General features: G+C 39.8%; 1 protein-coding gene across 2 annotated transcripts in view; it reads left to right on the top strand.

Moving 5' to 3' along the window:
- LOC108610191 (uncharacterized) overlaps positions 1-18,469 on the top strand; it is a 52,898-nt gene extending 34,429 nt beyond the window's left edge. The window contains exon 3 of one of the 2 annotated variants that reach the window (XR_016269449.1): positions 5,946-18,469. Coding sequence is in view for 1 of the 2 variants with exons in the window: in XM_089465495.1 (XP_089321621.1) it covers positions 5,946-5,968 (23 nt within the window). In the remaining variant the exon portion in view is untranslated. The remainder of the gene's footprint in view (positions 1-5,945) is intronic. The other variant, XM_089465495.1, reaches the window with a different exon arrangement.
- The last annotated feature ends 458 nt before the right edge of the window (positions 18,470-18,927 follow it).

Below are 18,927 nucleotides of genomic sequence, written 5' to 3'. Positions count from 1 at the left end.
TGTATTCGGAATGCAGTCAGATGTGATTCGTGAGCTGGCAAGCGCAATGCACAATGGACGTTAATTAAAAGCAAACAACTCAACTTTACTACGAGAATCCAGCATTAAATAATCTTGAGCGAATTTGCATTTGCAGCATTACGAACAGCTGCAACAGCCTTAGATTTGCAAGTAGTGCAGCAGTAGGAGGAGCAGGAGGCGCAGGAGTAGAGCATTGCCTTTCAAGCGCTGTCCAGGCCCAACTTCAATTAGAGTGAAAATCACACTTCATTCGTGCCATTTGCTGCTGCTCAGCTCGGAGCTGGGCTCGCATTAATCAGGACAGGTGGCAATCGCAATGCCATTTGGTTGCGTGGCGCAGATTTAGTAGCGAATTTACACACGGCCATAACCTGTTGCAGTTGAGGTGGAGCAGCGTTAACTGCTGGAGAATTTATTGATTGGGACAATGGGCAAGGCGCAAGCATGGAAAAAACTGAAATGAGAAAAGTGAAAATCGATTTTACGCTCAAATTGATTTGGCTTTTATTGCAGGGCCATTTAATTTACGGCATGGCTGGCTGCCATAAAAGTGGGCAATGCGTACAATGTACGCTGGAATATGCGCTTGGCAGTCTTATGGCTTATAAATTTAAATTGCGCCTAAGACGACAAAAGAACTGAAACAAATTCCTTGACTCGCGAACCACAAGGTGACTGTTCAAGCTGCTGCTGCTGCGACTCCTGCTCCTGCTGCTCCCGCTCCTGCTGCTCCCGCTCCTGCTGCTCCTGCTCCTGCTGCTGCTGCTGCTGCTGCTCCAACACGATGTCAATGTTGTTATTTGCCCATGTTGTTGTTGGTAACATTGATTTTCTGCTATGCTGCTAAATGCCAGACACAGGGCCACCCAACGCCACCTCACCTCCGGCCAGCACACACACACACCGACACACCCACACACATCCATTATTATGTTGTGGGTAGAAAGTGGATTCTTGGCTGCACCGACCACCCCCCACGCTACGCCCTACAGCAACTTTTTGATGTGCTGCCGTTGTCGAAATGTTGTTGAGGTTTGCGGGCATATTTTGGCAAAAATGTTTTTATATATCAGCTGTAGTGGGGACACAGCAGCAGCAGCAGCAGCAGCAGCAGCAAGCCATGCCAGACCAAACCAGGCCACACCCAACCGTCTGACGATCTGGCATCCTTTACTTCCTGGCTGGTTGTCAGTTGACAAGAGCCTCGAGTCGAGTCAGCTCGACTTTTGGCAATTTGTTTCGAATTTGGTATTAATTTTTCGCACAGGACACAGGAAATTGAAATGTTCCCATAACGGGAAGTCGTTAGCTCTGCCGAAATGGCGCTGCCAATTGCCAGCAAAGTTGTTGCCGAAAGGATTGTGGGCGTGGGGAGGGGGCCATAACAAACAGCCATGGCTCACAATTCAATTAAAAGTTAATGTGTCACTGCCAAAACAAGCGAAAATCTAAATAGATTGTGGTTAAAGCGCTGCTCATCCTATCAAGTCACCCGAGCAAAAGTTTTCAGAGCAGCAGCCCTGGCCGGCACCTTGAAGCATTCAATCATGGAAAATGAGCTCAGGAACTTTAATTGAAACATTTAGCTTACTCTCAGGCCTAATGGTATCTGCAATCAATTTAATTGCCATCGTTTCCGGAACGCGCTGCCTGGACTCGCCAGGTGCTTCAGTGCGTGCTGCAAAGATAACTTCAATCAAGGGAAATTGAAACCCAGCCCCCAGCCCCCAGCCCCCAGCCCACCAAAAAGCGAAACGACCGACAGAGCCATAGAAAAGTGAAAGTTGTTTCAATCGCCACGCTCTTTCTATATTTGGTTAGTGCGCCCGCCGTCTATTCCGGCTGGTATCATATTTATTTTATTGTCGGCATCAGCTCGATAGAGATCGGGCGGCAGCCGAAGCAGCTCAACAGTTTCACAGTATTCCCAGAGCTTGTTGTTGTTTATATTGCGCAATCAAAAAAAAAATAGGAAGAAAAAAAAAACAAAATTCGAGGAAAAAAAAAGCAATAACGAAAAAAAATTTAATTTAAAATACAACTCGATTGACGTGTGAATATATATCTGCTGTGTGTGCAGATCTATGTGTGTGTGGGTGTGTGTGTGTGTGGGCGTGTGGGTGTGTGCCTGTGTCTGCTTTGCCAGCGATTTACAGGAAACCAAAAAATTGTTTACATTTCCACAATCGAATCAACAAAAGGCGATTGGCAATGGCAACTCAAGCACTCACATACAGTGAGTCCAGTCTGTACACATACTGATAGAGATCATGACACGCTCTGTATTAAATCTCTTTAATGATATACCATTTTAGTGCAATGCAAGAGCTCTAATATAAATAATTTCAATCGATTGCTTGCATAATAAAATAAAATATTGCTGCATTTTCATACGAAAAATTGTTGTCAGGAATTTTTCAATCAGCTTAATATATATTTATAAATATTTCTTGGGCACTTCTTGGAATCATTCAATTTATATGCAATTGAGTAGCTTCAATCTGCCCCATATCGATCATTTACCGTTGCATTATTTTCTGTGGACTGCAATCAACTGATTAGGCATTTAAGTAGCGAAGATGCCCTCTCATCGCCGTAATGGAGCTTCCCACTCGATCTAATTAAATATGAAGGCCGCCGATGGAGTAGCATTCGCATCATCAATCAAGGGCGCATTGCGTACTTCATACTCCATACGCATCGGCTGTCAGCATCAGCAATATTTTATCAATTTACCAAACACTTTCTCAACTGCTGGCAACGGCGACGGCGACGGCGACGTCCACGCAGAGCTACCCTGATAAATTATTATGGCAATCATCGGTGACTTTTATGTAACTCAAGGCGAAGCCTACGCTGTGCGCCTGTCGCTGCCCATGACCATTCGAAAAGAAGAGGAGGCAGCGAAAAGAAAAATAAGGAAAAAGTAAAAAAGAGCGAGCACAGACAGAAACAATAACACGGCCGATGATATTTTTTATAGGCAACTTTTCTTTTTATAGCCCGAGTGGTGCGAGTGGTACGTGTGGCGAAACCGTTCATTAAGCACCTGGTGAGTGTGGCCACGCCTTGATGTAGGTGTATGGGCGCCGAAATAAATAAAAATGACGAATTTCAATTTAAAGTTGGGAATTTCTTTCCACTTCTCCTTCACAGGAAGGCAACGCTGCACTCAGCGCTGAGGCTAGCTAACTTTATGCTCACCTGCATCGGGCGGTGCAGGTGAGCGGGGCACACTCAACGCACAATGCCCAGCCCTGTTTAGCACTCAGCAAAGTTTTTTCTGCTTCTTCTTCTTCGCCTGCTTCGGCTGCTTCTGCTGGCGTGTTTATTAAATTGTTGCGTGGCAAGCTGGCAGAGAAACCCAGCAGCGAGTGGAGAGTGGCGCCAATATTACAAGCCACTGTGAATGCCTTTGAGCGGCGAGCAACAGTTTTCCAGCGCCTGACAAATGCGTTTACCAAAAGCTTTTCTTAGCCCGATTATCACTGGACCCCCGTTAGCTGAACTGCCAGTTTGCGCCTTTGTGCCCTGATTGTGAATCGCATTTTCAGTTTGCATAATTTCTTGCCCGTGGCTATTCTAGCTCTGCTCAGCGTCGAGCTGTTCGTGCAACTTGTGGCAAGTTTTCTCTCTTAACACTCCCCTGGGGCTACAGCATTTGTCAGGGCTGCAAGTCTACTGTCAAGTAAAATTGTTTCAAATATATATTATTTATTAGACTTTAATCTGTATAAGCAATTAACTCTTTCCCTTTTTACTGCACTTCATTTAATAGTGATTCGAATGGAGCCGATAGATAATATGCAAAGTTTCCATAATACATAATTCGCTTTTCCTTTAAAACATTTCCTTTTTTCCATTTCAATGCAGAATAGAAAATCTTGCTTAAAACATTTCCAAGGGCTTCACTACGCTCGCTGCTTACAAAATAAACTATTTTTGTGCCATTACATTTGGCTCGGCTTAGTTTTGAGCTCGCAATGGGTGTGGCGCCCTGTGAGCTATACAAATACTCGAACGATATAGCCGAGGCACACGCAAGAGGCGTCGAAAGCCTGGGCGGGCATACGACAGTGCTTTAGTGGGCTTTTGACCTCCTTTGCAGCAGCTGTGAGCCGATAATTGAAAAATGAAAAGCATATGCTTGAGGAACATGAGATTGTGTCTACTTTTTGTGGAAGTTTAGGCTATATACATATTATATGTATTTATTTGTCAAGGAAATAAATATAGAAGTTTAATATTCTCTTAATAGGAGAATGTAGTCAATAATATTTGAAAGGAATTATAGATAGACTAGATTAAATGGCCAACTATGTGACATACTGTAATCTATATATTTGACCACTAATATCGATATATCTATATGCATATATAATGTAGATAATAATAATATAATAAATAATTAAAATAATATAATGATAAATGATAATGATTTAATATATCAGTATTACTATATCTACATTGACTGTAAGCAATTTCCTGAAGATAAATCAGAATATATAACTATGTCTATAATGCATTTTAACAGTTTTCTGAAGAATCTATATCAATATATTTAAAAAAAAAAAAAAAAAAAAAAAAAAAAAAAACGATTACTTAAATTCTGCTCAAAACAAATTGAAGAATTTAGCAGCAAAAATTGTATTAGCATTATTCAAAATAAATATATAAACAAAATAAACTTATAACCACACTCAAGGGACCGTCGTTATATTTCGTCGCAATAACCGTAACGTGGTCCACTATAAGCGGAATCGCTATGACCGGATCCTACAGTATTTTAAATTTTAGCTAAAAAGTAAAAAAAAATTCAATTCATATATTAATGATCTGTCTAAAATTTATATTTAATTATTATATATATTATATGTTATTATATATAAAATAAAAATAGAAACATTATCAGAAACTTGCATAATAATGTAATTTAAACTGTTTGCCTCTCTGGTCGCTCTTTGAAAATCAATTTGTGATGCTGCTTTTATGCATGGCAAACTTAATAAGATTGTAATTACTTGCTTTGCTTAGATATAATAAAAAAAAAAGAACTGTCGGTCATCGCAGGTTCCTTTCGACGAAGCACGTAAAATGTTCCCGGTCTGTGTCAGCTATTTCCTTTCCCTTTTCTCTTCGCCCTTTCTCTTTTTTTTTTAGCGCTCTTTGCGTTTTTATGTGCAACACAAATCAAATTTATGCGATGGCCAACAACGATTTTGTTGGCAGTGCCCCCACCAAAGCGATTTCTATTACTTATGGCATGCCCCTTCGCCAATTTGTTGCTCCACCCCCCCCCCCCCCCCCCTCCAAGAAGGACTTGCACTTTGAAACTTGATTGGGCATGGCAGTTGGCCCGCAGCTGCCAGAGGTTTCTGCTCTTATTATTGTTATTACGATTTGTACGTTATTTGTATATGTACACAAATATATAAATATATGTGTGTGTGTGCTTGTATATATGCAATCTATGAGCCCGCCTGGACGGACGGACACAGCATGCGATGCACACGTTTGTTGCGCAAATTGAAATTGAATTGCGAACTTTAAAAGTTTATGGCCACAGCGAGAGACGAGCGCACTTAGCAGCGGAGATGGAATGGCAGCAGCTGGAGGAGCAGCAGGGGGAGTGGCAGCAGCAGCAGCAGCAGATCCTGTTGAGACAGGCCAACAAAGTTGTTCCTCTGGATGTTATCAATGGGCGGCCTTGCTTTGCCTTTTGGCTATTTCTATTCCATGCATATGTGTGTGTCTGTTATTGTATTTTAACTGTAATCAGACAAAACCACACACATACACACACACGCACACTCAGACACACATGACCACACAAGCAGAAATCACTTTTATTGTTGACTGCACTCAATTACTTGTATTTATTTATTTTTCTTTTATTTATTTATCTCTTGCGTTTTTATTTATAGCTGCAAAGCGAAGCCAGAAATAGGTTCCAGCATTGCTTTTGGCAATCAAGTGCTTTTTATCATATCCATGGGGGCTCAGCGATGTGGGTTATCAAGCAGCCTCACAGCGGACCCACGATGCGATTGGTCAAGCGCCAGCGTGCCCAGTCGGATTAATGCACAACAATGGAGTTAGCCATTGGCTTCTCTACAGGCTGTAGCTGAGCTCTGTAATCTCTTTCCATCCTCAGCTTGAACTCAATTCACAACAAAGTTGCAAGACATTGCAAACTATTTAAAACTTTATAATTCCATTAGGAATGTATAAGCTGTAAATAAAGAATCACTCTTGCCATGCGGGTACTCCAAGTAGTCTCTGCTTTTATTGGCAACGGCTTAAGATGTTCCACATTGAATTTCACTTTAATCACATCCTCATAATTATAATTTATTAATTATACTGCAGTTGCAGAAACTGAAGCCGAAGGAATTATCAGTTTTTTAAAAATATAATTACGAAATCAGCGATTTCTTGATTTATATTTTATATATATTTCATATATATCATCATCATCAGTCTATCCATCTGCCCATTTGACTCTCTGCCTTATCATACACCTATCATGGATCTCACATTTAACTAACAGCGATGTTAAGCAATTATTTATATCCATATGGAAGAGCATAAAGAAGAGCAGTTAAGCTGAGTATTTAATGTCTCTTATTACATTCGCTCGAATGCTTTACAGAGCAGAAAGTATTTGTATTTGTGTTCATCATTGAATGATCGAGTCTAAAAGTTAACTCTCATTGCTTAAAGCAAAACGGAAGAGTAGAGTTCGGGCCTTGAGTGGGTTCGGGCTACTCTACAAAGTCGGGGCGTTCGACTGCAGTCGAATACATCAGCTCGTGGTGGTCAGTCGTGAAACCTCTTCAGTGCTCATATGTTATTAAAAAAAGTTAATTATTTAACCTATATACTATTTTAAATGCAACGAATTGCTTTACATTTTATTATAATAAAGAAATAAAAATCTTTTAGTAGCAATTATCATTAAATAAATAGTCACTAAAACATGAATCATCTGTAGTATTATAATGATTAAAATAATCATCATTGGGATTATGCAGTATGGATTATTATATGTTAAATTATTATTAAATTAATTACTATTATTATTTAATTAATATTTATAAATCAAATTTAAAAAAAAAAAAAACTTAAAAAAAATACATATATATATTAATTTGTGTGCATCCTTTTTTTTGGATTTTTATATTTATATAATTTTCTCAAATAATATACGCAGCTTCAGGACTTCTCCCTTTATGCGGGTCTTTGATGTATTACGCATATATTTTCGACTTGCACTTCTGGGCTTTATTTCCTTTCAGTTTCATCAATTTATAATGGAAATTCAAAAGGGAATGACGAATATCAGTTTACTGGCAACAGTATTAAGAGAAATATGTTAAATGCGCTTTGTGAATCATACGCCGACGCGCATTTTTCTGGCTTTTCGTAAAAGGCTGAGATGTGTTTGTGCAAAAGCCAAGACCACAGGACTCACTCAGTTCTTTAAACCCCCAAAAAAAGAAGAAGAAGCGAAACCCAGCTCACATGCTGCGAGTCGAGTCGACTTAACTCGGCTCGCATGCCAACCCGTTATCGTATTTTTGTTTGGATACATTTATTTGCTTTTGAGCGAGCGACTGGGCAGCCAGGATGCCTTTCGAAGGACGCTTCAGTGATTTCATTTGGCCATGATTGCTTCTGGTCCGCTCTGCTCGCCGACCGAGTGCACTGGCCTCGAAACGGGGCTAAAGGCATAAATAATCAAAACGGCGCCTCAGTCCGCGCTCACAATGCGAGCCGAATCAATTTTCATTTAAAATTCAAGCGCATTTACTCAAGAGCAAACTCTACTGCAATTATGTGGATGCTGATGATTAACTTAAAGCCAGCCAGCCACATGCATTGCATTAAGTATGCAAAATATGCAAAAGGTAAAAAAATATGTGTTTTGTCAGCATTTTTAAGTTGTAAAGTAAATATTTAATATTGACTGTGGCGCACAAAGCGAGTGTCGCAAAATGAGACAGAGAGAGAGATTGAGAGAGAGGGAGTGAGAGGGGGGAGAAGCACATGAGTGGGCTTAGCATACGGTTTGAGTGCACACTTTAAAGTTGCCCGCAGCTAATTAGATCTATCACTGAGTGTGCTGCTGCGGTCGCATTAGAACTCAGCTGAAGCTTTAAACTTAATTTTCACATGCTCCACTCGCATGGCTTGCTTCACTCCAGCTGATCCCTTTCGAGTGCCTCCACAACACACACACACACACACACTTGATACCTGCCACGGGCAACGTTTTGTAAGTGCATTAATACAGCTGTAGCAATATGTAGTGGGGCCAAGTGGCCCCCTCGGCAGGAAATCTCTAGATGTGCGCATTAAGTATAAACTGCTGTCGAATCTCTTATGCAACAGTTCCACAGCAAGTCCCTTGGCGAACAAAATCTTCTTTTATTTTCTCTCAGCCAATAGAAGCCAAACAAAATATATAAGGGAAATTGGCGAAAAGCTTTGGAAATGATTTCAGTACTCAATTTTCCGTGTGTCCTTTAAAGCATAATTAAATATTAAAATTCACTTGAATTACGAACAGACAAACATTAAATAAGTAAATTGAGTAAGCAAATTGCAATTATAATAATTGTTCCAAGTAGAGCCTTATCAAGGACTATTGGAAGTATTAAAAGTATTCATATCTTGGAGTATTTAAGAAATGTATAAGGAAAGGTTCTTTAGTTTTCTCACTTCTTCCTCAATTTACATAGTTATCTCAATATAACATCAATTCGCACACACATCCAACTTCTATATATTATATATATCATAGCTGTGCAAGTTTGTTCTCCCTCTCACTCTCTGTCTCTGTCTCTCCCACTGCTGATTCTATGAATATACCCAACAACCTGACAGCGAATTTAATTCCAGCAATTTTCATACCTCGCCGAACAGTTGGTTCGGAGTGTCGCAAGTGTCAGCAAATGACCTTTAAATAGCTTTTGGCCAATATTGATTTGTGTTCGCATCGTCGAAAGGTGTATTGGGCGAAAAGCGTAAATCGAAATACGGAGCGCATTGTGGACTTGGCATCCGCTCACCTTTTGGCAGCTGACGGCACAGCAGTCCGGACTCCACTTTGCTGCTGCTGCCAATGCAATGGGATTAAAAATTGAGTTGAAGGAAACGCGCAGGACAGCAAACGCAAACGGATATCGCAGTCGCAGACACAGACAGGAGCTGCCGGGACAACGTCCATGGAGAGGCATACAATTGGCTTGCGATTGCTGGCTGTCTCAGTTGTTGGCATTGTGGCCGCTCTGTATTGAGTGCGGGCAATCGAAAGCGGGCGGTTCGCCAGAGTCCAGAGACATGCGGTTTCCTCCATTCAAGTGCTCCGCAAATTACATCTGTGAATTTGCCCACTGCAGTGCTGTTTCAGCCATTGTTTGCCCAGCTCAAAGCCAACAACTTGTGGCGGCTGTTGCTCACTTTGTTGGCATGGCGACAATTGCAGCACTCGCACGCTGCATTGCTGCATCTGCATGGTAATGATAATTAAGACCATGCATGACGCATGACGTGCTGCAGAATCAACAGGCAATTGCCTTCCATAGCTCTCCTTTCTGGCATAGATAAACAAGTGTGATGTGTAATTAAATAAATTTCTTGTCGCCCACTGTTGGCTCTGCCTCTGCCACGTTTTCTAGCAAAAATAAAAATGTATATGAATTTAAATTGAGAACAGCCAGGGCACTCTGACAACTCCGCACACACAGAAGGCTGCCCAAAAATTGGTCCTCTAAGGCACATAAAAATAATTCACGTTGTAGCCATTTTGCTTACACATGGGCACGCAGGCAGCCAGACAGATTGAGAGAGAAGGAGGCACGGAAAGAGATAGAGGGAGAGAGAGAGTGCGTGAGGGAGAGGGCGAGGTTGAGCAAGTCGGGCTGCAGACATTACACATACGCAACGTTGTCGGTTGTAGGCAACGCAATGCTGACAACCATAATGAGATGTCAGCGTTGATTATCAAGTGGCTTTCGGTAGCTGCTGGGCACTTGGCTTGGTTGGACCCAAGCGACCTGCTTCAAGTGCCGCTGCTCCTGCTGCTGTGACTCGATGTGGGGCAAAGACGCTACTGCCATTTCCACTTCCACTTCCATTTCCACTTCCACTTGCCACGCAACAACAGGCGTCGACGTGCTTAACATTTTTTAAGCCATAATGAGCAGAGGCACACAGCAGCAGCAGAGCCAGCAGCAGCAGCAGCAGCAAATGAGACAAAAGTAAAAGGCGGCAAGCAGCGTGACATTTGAAGTGCCTTTGGCCTGGTAGCTAGTAGCTGGCAGCTGCACACGCATAAATGTCCTGGGCACAGGACGACGCACAGCCACTGGCAAACTAATTTCAGCTCCTTTGCCCAGTGCCTCCATCCATTTTTAATGATGACAAATGCGGCGACCAGCCTCAGCAGCAGCACCAGCAGCTGCCACGATGCTGACGATGACGAAGCGGTAGCTGACGATTCCATCGTACGACTCAATAGGGCTCCTCCTGGCTCGAATGCCAAGCGAGTGTTATTGAAATTGTAAATTATGTCAAGGACTTGCAGCCATTGCATCTGCCAAAAGGAATCCCAGCAGAAATGCGAACTCTTCACATGCCATTAACGACATCCGCTATGCCTAGAGCCCAGAGCAGCAGCTGCTTTTCAGCTAAATCGTGCCACCTCGGGGAATAGACAGCTGCCAGTTAAAGAGTAAAAGTCATTGACAACAGCAACAGCCCTGCTCTGCCCGCCTCCCCCCTCCCCACTTACCCGAATTGCTCTGCTAATCATTAATTGACAGCAGTGCAGAAGCAAAAGTTTCTGCGCAGCAGCAAAAACTTTTTTTATTGCCTTAATGGCCGCAGAGCCTGTAAAGCCCTAATGAGTGAGTTCGACGACTTGTGCGTACAGCACTGAAATATTTCATAATTAAAAGCGTCTCCGGGTGGCTTTACCCAGCGCTGCTTTGCATGTCGAAGCTTATCGATGAAATCAAATCAAGTGGCCTTACAAAAGCCAATTGCATTTAGTGCAGCCAAACATGCGATTCCAATGGAGTGTCCTAATCAGATGTGGGCGTGGCAGGTGCAACTAAATTGCAACGGCGACACGCACATAACGGCGAGGCTCGCAAGGGTTTGCCAAGTATTTAGTATCTATTAAATACTAAAAGTGTGCCCGACTTGAGCAACTCTATCGTAAATGCTTACTAAGAAGCGAGCTCAGAGTTAAGCCAACGGGCTTTAACTGGCTTTGCACTGAAACAGTTTTTCTCTGAACTTTTTTTTATTTTTTCCAGCAGCCAAATAGTTTCGTCAGTAGATATTTGAAAATAAAGGCGATTGGATGAAAGGCACAATGATTTTGCAGTCCCTGAAGGTTAAAGTTTAATATTGTGTGTATCTTATAGAAGGCTAGCTAAATGTAAACAAATTATGTATTGCTCTAAGGCACATAAGTCATTGATATTTATACCGAAACTAGACTACTTAAACTACTTAAGCCCTTTGCCGTTGACTTTGACTTTAATGTTGATAAATCATATTAAGAATACCAATTTGGTATATTTAAATTTTATATTTCTATATAACAAAAAGGATAAATGAGTTAAAAACAATATTCGCCATTTATATAAATGAGAAATCATATTATGCTGTTTATAAAATTATCAATTTTTTGTTCAATTCTGGAAAAAAAAATTTTTTTTTTTTTTTTTTTATATATTTATTAAGTGTAGAACCGGTACATCAAAAATAGAACCATAACAACACAGGGAAGGTGGAAAAAAAAAAATAAAGTAAAAAGTGTACAAACCTGTTAATAGTAAGTCAAATTAATTTGCCCAACCAGACAAGCTGTCAATCAACACAGATACAGATACCTAATTAGTTTATTAAGCAATGCCTTACTTGACATTCATAAACTTCAACAAATAATAATATTTAGCATAGGAAATAAATGATTTTCATATTTGAATGTGGATTTGCCATTGATTGACCAAAGCACTTAACAATCTATTTAAATAATTGACATAAACTATCTAATTGTGGCTTGTCTACAATATATTTGGGCTAAATTGAGACAACTATTTATTTTGATTTACATAAATAGGCTGCATCTCTTGTCAAATTAATTAATAAGCTTATATCTAATTTGGGTTGCTTTTAGTTTAAGCCTCCGCTATGCACATTAAAGCGTGTCGCATATTCTCTCTCTCTCTCTCTCTCTCTCTCTCTCTCTCTCTCTCTCTCTCTCTCTCTCTCTCTCTCTCTATCTATATGTCTCTCTTTCTCTCTCTGTACGTGTATCTGTGCGTGTGTTGGTTTCATTTAGCTCTTAACAGAGCCAAGTCAATCATGGCCCACTTGACCACAAGCACTAAATCACTTTGAATGGGTCCATGCTTGAGGCCAAGTCAGATTCGCTGCTGAGGACAGAGCTAGAGCTGGAACTGGAGATATGATGCTTGTCTCTCACTCTGTCTCCCTCTGTCACTCCATCTCCCTTCGTCACTCCATCTCTCTCTCTCTCTCTCTCTCTCTCTCTCTCTCTCTCTCTATGTCTGCGCCCACTTGTCAGCTGTTTATCTTGGCCAAGTGTAGGCAAGAGTACGCGTGTTCTTGTGTATATAAGACGCAGTGCAATCTCTGGCATCACTGGCTCAACATCGGCTTGCTGGCGTGTTGACAGCGACATTTCCATAGCTGCGTTTATTTCGTTCCTGCCTGCCTTCAAGTCCTTGAGCTGGGCGTGGCAAAATCAATTGCACGCCATTTTAGCTTGCGGCCCAGCAGCCATTGACAGCACATTAACCCGGAGACGCCCTTAGACTAAATCTACATATACAAAAGACGCATGCATTATTTATTATTCCCTCGAAAAGAAAGAAAAGAAAACAATGCAAAAATCGAATACTCTCGATGGCTTTGATCGAAGAGTATATACTACGTAGCAGATTGTTGTTTCAAGTTGATTTCTATTTAAATATTTAATTTTAATCTTTGTAATATTTATATATTTCGGCCCATTACTATAAGTCTAGCAAGCAATTCTTTCGATTATTTTTGCCAAAAATCATTACACCCTCCTTGGTTCACTTTGCTTGGCTACAGGGTATTGCCAAATAAAGTGCTTCATCAGCAGCGGAACGGCGGGACGCTCGATTAAATCGCTGACTGGCTTGATACGGACGCTTGAATTGACACTTCGGATGGATTAGCATGAGGCACGGGAAAGTTCTTGAGAAACGGACAGACTAGCTTTTTATTTACCATACGCACATATCACATATGCTGTTTGAAGACAAGAAAATTTAAGTTTGAAGAAAATCAAATCAAACAATAAAGTGAACATTTTCATTAGCAGCCCTAGATTAAATAATTTACAAACATAACACATTATATAAAAATTAAAAATAAATAAAAAGAAAAAATAGACTGATATTAATATGAGATAAACTAAAGGAAAATAAAAAAAAATATATATACAATGAGAAAAAATATAATGAAATATAAATCATTTATAACATAAGGCTTATAGGAGTTGATAGTAATACATACACAAATAAAAATATAAACGGAAATTTTCATGTTTTTACGAGAATATTGTTATATTCATATAAAATAAAAATGTTCATTCATTCATAATACTTAAATAAAACAGTAAGTGTGCTGCATCTGCAACCCAATTTTAATATATGCAAAAAATCAACTGTTGATTATATTCTGAATTTCTTTTAGTAACTATTACATTTCGTAAATATAATGTATAAAATATGTATAAAAATATTATGGAAACAAAATCTTATTCTCGCTAGCTGAAAAACAACTTTCAACTTTTAATAAGCCCTAAAATGCCTCATCACGCCTCAATTTAATTCACAGTAATATTTTCGCATTTATAACAAAGAGAAGACCGAGACGGAAAGAGAGAGAGAGAGAGAGAGAGAGAGAGAGAGAGCGAAAGAGTGGCAATGTTGTGGTCGTAGCTTGAGCGTTAAATTGGAACAACTGTTCCGCTCTGTGTGTTGCGATTAGCTCACTTAGGCATTGCACAACTAACCGACATTTTGTTGTCTCGACTCGTTTCCGTTTCCGGCTGCTGAGAGCCTAATGTAAGTTTATGAATTACTCGCACTTTGCATTAAGAATCTACAGGGATATACACATGTATTCATATATACTTATGTACATATGTATGTATGTATTTATCTATTTAAACAGACACCGTCAAATTGGCTGGCTGTCGCCTCATTCACCAACTGTTGTCACTCGTCACGTTCTCGGAAAACTCATTTCGATTCAGTGCTGGGCTGGAAGCAATATGTTAAATGCTTTGTCATACATCAGCAGAGATGCCGTTATTTATTAATGAACTGTAAATGTGATTGATGTATTTGTTGGTATCCTCGCAGACACCAAGTGCCGTCGTCGTCTTTGTCGTCGTCGTTGTTGTTGTTGTTGTTGTTGTTGGCATTCACATTTACCGCACTTGACACTTCTGTGTGAACGCTTTAAACGAGATTGCCTACAATTTATCCCATTTGAAATGGGCGACATTTCCACACCACCACTCGATCCAGGCATCTTCCAACCATTTCCACCTTCGTCACCCATTTTAATCACTTTTGTATATTCCATTTCGTTTCAATATACTCTGGAAGCATTTCTGCTCTCCTGCTCCTGGCAAAGCAAAAATTCTACTCGACCTATTATCTCATTGAAATTCTGTGCATTTGCTAAATGCTCGTATGAAAGCTGCTCTTAAAAACACAATTTTAAATGAGGTAATTCGTCTCTTTGGCATTCCTGTGTGGATGAGCTTATGCTTAGTTAGAAAGGACTTAATGCAACTACAAATTCATTTCAGGAAAATGAATGTGCTTAGAAAAATATTATCATTTATTTATGTTAATTATGATATTACTATTGTTTTATTTAACATTTTAATTATAATATTGTTTATACTGTAAACTGAACTGCTTTAAATTCTCTTGCTACTCATTTATCTACTCCTATATGCATATATAAATCCCACTGATTATTCTTACCATACTTTAAGTTTCTCCTGCTTAGTTTAGGTATATACCTTCAACTATTTATTATTGCTCTTTATTAAGGTATATCATGCACTTTATACCATCAATTTAACTTAGTGCAGAGAGAACCCCAAGCTGAAAATCTGTCTTCTGTTTTCATTTCCATTTTACTTATGCACAAAACAACGTTCAAAGTAAATAGTCAGCAGCTGCTTAGTGAAAGGTAGCAAAAAATTTCAAGCATGGCTCAGCTGCAGCTTTTAGCAACCCGCAGCAGCAGCAAATGCAATTCCAGCTGCAGCTGTTGCACAGTTGCAACAACAAGCAAGGAGCAGCACAGGATACATTTTCAACCACACAATGGTCAGGAGGGGGGAGGGGGGGGGGGTGGAGCAATGTCATTGCCGTTGCCATTGTCAGTGTCAGCACGAAACAATGCAACTAATTTGAGTCGGGAAACTCACTTCTGTCTCTCAGCTGGGGAATCGGGCTTGGGTCTACTGCCAGGATTTGGGATACTGGCATTTGTTAGTAATTTGTCCAAATTAGTGCAAGATTCTTGGCTACAGCGTGGGTTTAACTTAAATACATAGCAGCAGCAGCAGCAGCAGCAGGAGTCTTATGTTGATTAAAACCTTCCAAAACTTTCATTAGCAGCACCTGAGAGCAGCTCATTATGCATTTAGATGAGTTGCAGGGGCCATGGAAGCGAAGGGAAGGCAAAGGGCGAGCGCATTATACACGCATTTTAAAAGCAGTTGACTAACTAAAACAACTGATCGACTAGCAGTTGCTCTGGAAAAGTAGAATACTGCCATAAGTTGAGCTTGCATCGTCTAGTTGAACTACATCTGTATACAATATATATTAGCAGCATTACGTACTCATATAGCATATGGCATTTGATTAAGGCAAGATCAATTAGTTTATACACACACATATATACATATAGAAAGGATATGTGCACTTATATGCTTTGCGCCTGTCTGCCAGCTGATGCAAAGTTCTCTAAGAAACTTAGACTTTGCTGCCATAGAAAATCCTTTTTCACTACTAATTAATTAAGCTCGGGCTGCCGCATGCACAGGATGTAAAGCTAAAGAGGATAACAAAACGCACTTCAGATTAAGGTGGGCGAAAGGTGATGAAGGTGGTGAGGGACGGTGGGTTTAAGTATTGAGGCAACGTATACGCACTGTGGCACATTGTTTGACATGATAACCGGCATCTTAACACCTGACATAATTAAACGTTTTGTCGTCCTGCGAGAATGACGGCGTCAACTTCATAAGCGCGCGCTTGACCTTCGTGCAAGCAGAGAAACTGAGGATATATGTATGTATATATATACATATATGAAGGTAAATATAAATGTACATACATATATATCTATGTACATATATGTATTTTGTATGTAAACATAGCACATGTGAGGCATATGAGTGTGCACACATATGCATGAAAAGGACGCGCAGGATACTAAAATGCGCTTATGAGTTTTGTGGTTGCTGTATAAAGCAACAACAACAACGGCAACAACAACGACGACGACAACAACAATAATAACTAACTTAAATATGCAAATATTTGCACAATGGCAGCGGGTAGCAGCGGGTAGAGAGCGGGTGCCGACTGAAAGCCTTGTTGATGATACGACACTTGCAACACTTAACCGCACACACACAAACGCACACACACTCACTGGCATGTCTGAAGCAACCACAGCAGTGTTTATTATTTGTGGTCTTATCCCTTTTATGACATTTTTGTGGCTTTATTTTGTAGCCAACTAAATTGAATTAGTTTTATTAATATTTATATTATAGTACAAAATCCGATGTGCTGAATAGCGTTTAATGATTGCAATTAAGATGCCATTTTATGCAGCTGTGCCTGGACTAAGCTCCTCTTCTTTCTATTTGTTTTGGACTAAGGGGCTTGCCAAGGTCTTATCCTTATCAATGCGTCAAACTGTCTCGCTGATATGGCAGAGAAAGAGAGAAAGAGAGAGAGAGAGTCGAGAGCAAGCATTTGCTGTTAGCCTAAGTACTTTCACTCTCTACGTTCGAACTGTATGCTCTTAGCTCGCACAGAGCTTTTCAACACGCAGCTGGCGCCTGCAGGTTTAAGCAAACGAGCTTTCTAGTGAGCGTATATAAATTTTCGCTAGGTGGCGTGTACGGGTAGCCAAAGCTTTTCAACGTTTGTTTCTGTTTGTAACGATTTTCTTCAAATGGACTTTAAAGTTTTTAAATTAAATTCTGAATTAAAGCTAAAAATATAAAAGAAATATATATAAAAGAATACATAAATTTAGTACTGAATTCAGTGTACCTCAAGATGTGGTCTCAGGTTTAAGCTCATATTGTAATCAAGAAATTTATTACTACAGGGTTATACATATCACCACTAATAAGGCTAATATTTAATATACAATTTTTTGCTATATTACTGCTTATCTTAGGAACTGCTGATACAACATTTACACATGCTTCCCTTTCATTTACCATTGTCAATCTTTTTCAATGATATTGCCACTCCATTTCTAGCTAAAGCTGTCACTGATCGGAAAACGTCAATCGTTTCTTTTTTATACGATGTCCAGACAGCGATATGGCATCGCTGGCTCATTAGGCAAAAAGCCGTTGAAAGTTGTCATTGCCGCAATTTGTATCTCCAGGCGATCGATTCATTTATTGAGTTTAATTTAATTGGCACAGGTAAACAGTCAGTTAAAGTCAACTCTGCGCCTTCCCGCCGCTCCCCTTTAGGCGACCCAGCGGCACGCTCTGTGCTGCCAGCGAGCAAAGCACTAGGTGTCCATAAAAGTTTTCGCACACAGAAACCAAAACCAAAGCCGCCCGCTGATCTCCCCTTCTCTCTCTCTCTCTCTGTCTCTCTCCCTCTCTCTCTCTCTCTCTCTCTCTCTCTGTCTGTCTATCTCCTTTGCCACCCTCGTTTCGTATGGTAGCCCTCGCCTCGCCCCCTCTCACGCACGCACTCCATATCTATTCAGACATAACCCCTGTTGATCTGCGCATGCGTGGCGCGCATATTTCATGGCAAGGCGATAATTAATGCAACCAAAAACTGAAATACAAAGTGTCTCTTGTTGCTGTTGTTGTTGTTATCGCTTGTCGTTGCCCAAAAAATTGTTTTTATATTAAATTTGTTATTTTTTGTATATGGTGTGCGCATAAAGTAATTTCAAAGGGTATATAAAGCTAGTGCAACAACTTCTAACACTATGGCACTCAATTTTATTTAATTATTTTATTTCTTAAAATAATATTTTATTATTATTTAACACTATGTCATTTTTCCATATGAACTTTATTTTATATTTTATAATCATGTTTTATTACTTTAAAAAATATTTTTAAAACTTTTATTTTTATTTTTATTATATCTATAATTTTATTTTATTATATATATTTATATTTTTATTATATTATTTAATTTTTGTTATATATTATTTATGTATACGTATTTACTAATATTAATTTATTCGTATATTTTATAATAAAATTCTATTATTATTTATTTAGTTTATTTGTATTATAAATTACTTATATATTTACTTACAGTTTGGTAGTCTCTTTCCATTTTCTTTTGCAGGGTATATGCCTGCCGTTCACTCTTTCCTCTTTCCTTGCCTTCCATGCGTTTCGCACTGAAATCTGTCAACGGCTGCGATTTCGACTATTGGTCAGATCGATCGGCAATAAGACGTTGACTTGGTCGCTGCCCCTCGCCACTCCCTGCCCGCGCTTCACGCTCACTCCCTCTCCCTCTCCTCCACTCACTCTCTCCCTCTCTCTTTCGCATGCCTCGTTCCGTG

The sequence above is a fragment of the Drosophila arizonae genome, chromosome 3 (genome assembly GCF_054131065.1).
Source record: "Drosophila arizonae isolate 15081-1271.41 chromosome 3, UAZ_ARI_1.0, whole genome shotgun sequence".
In the NCBI taxonomy this organism is placed as follows: Eukaryota; Metazoa; Arthropoda; class Insecta; order Diptera; family Drosophilidae; genus Drosophila; species Drosophila arizonae.
This window is presented reverse-complemented; position numbering and strand designations above follow the sequence as displayed.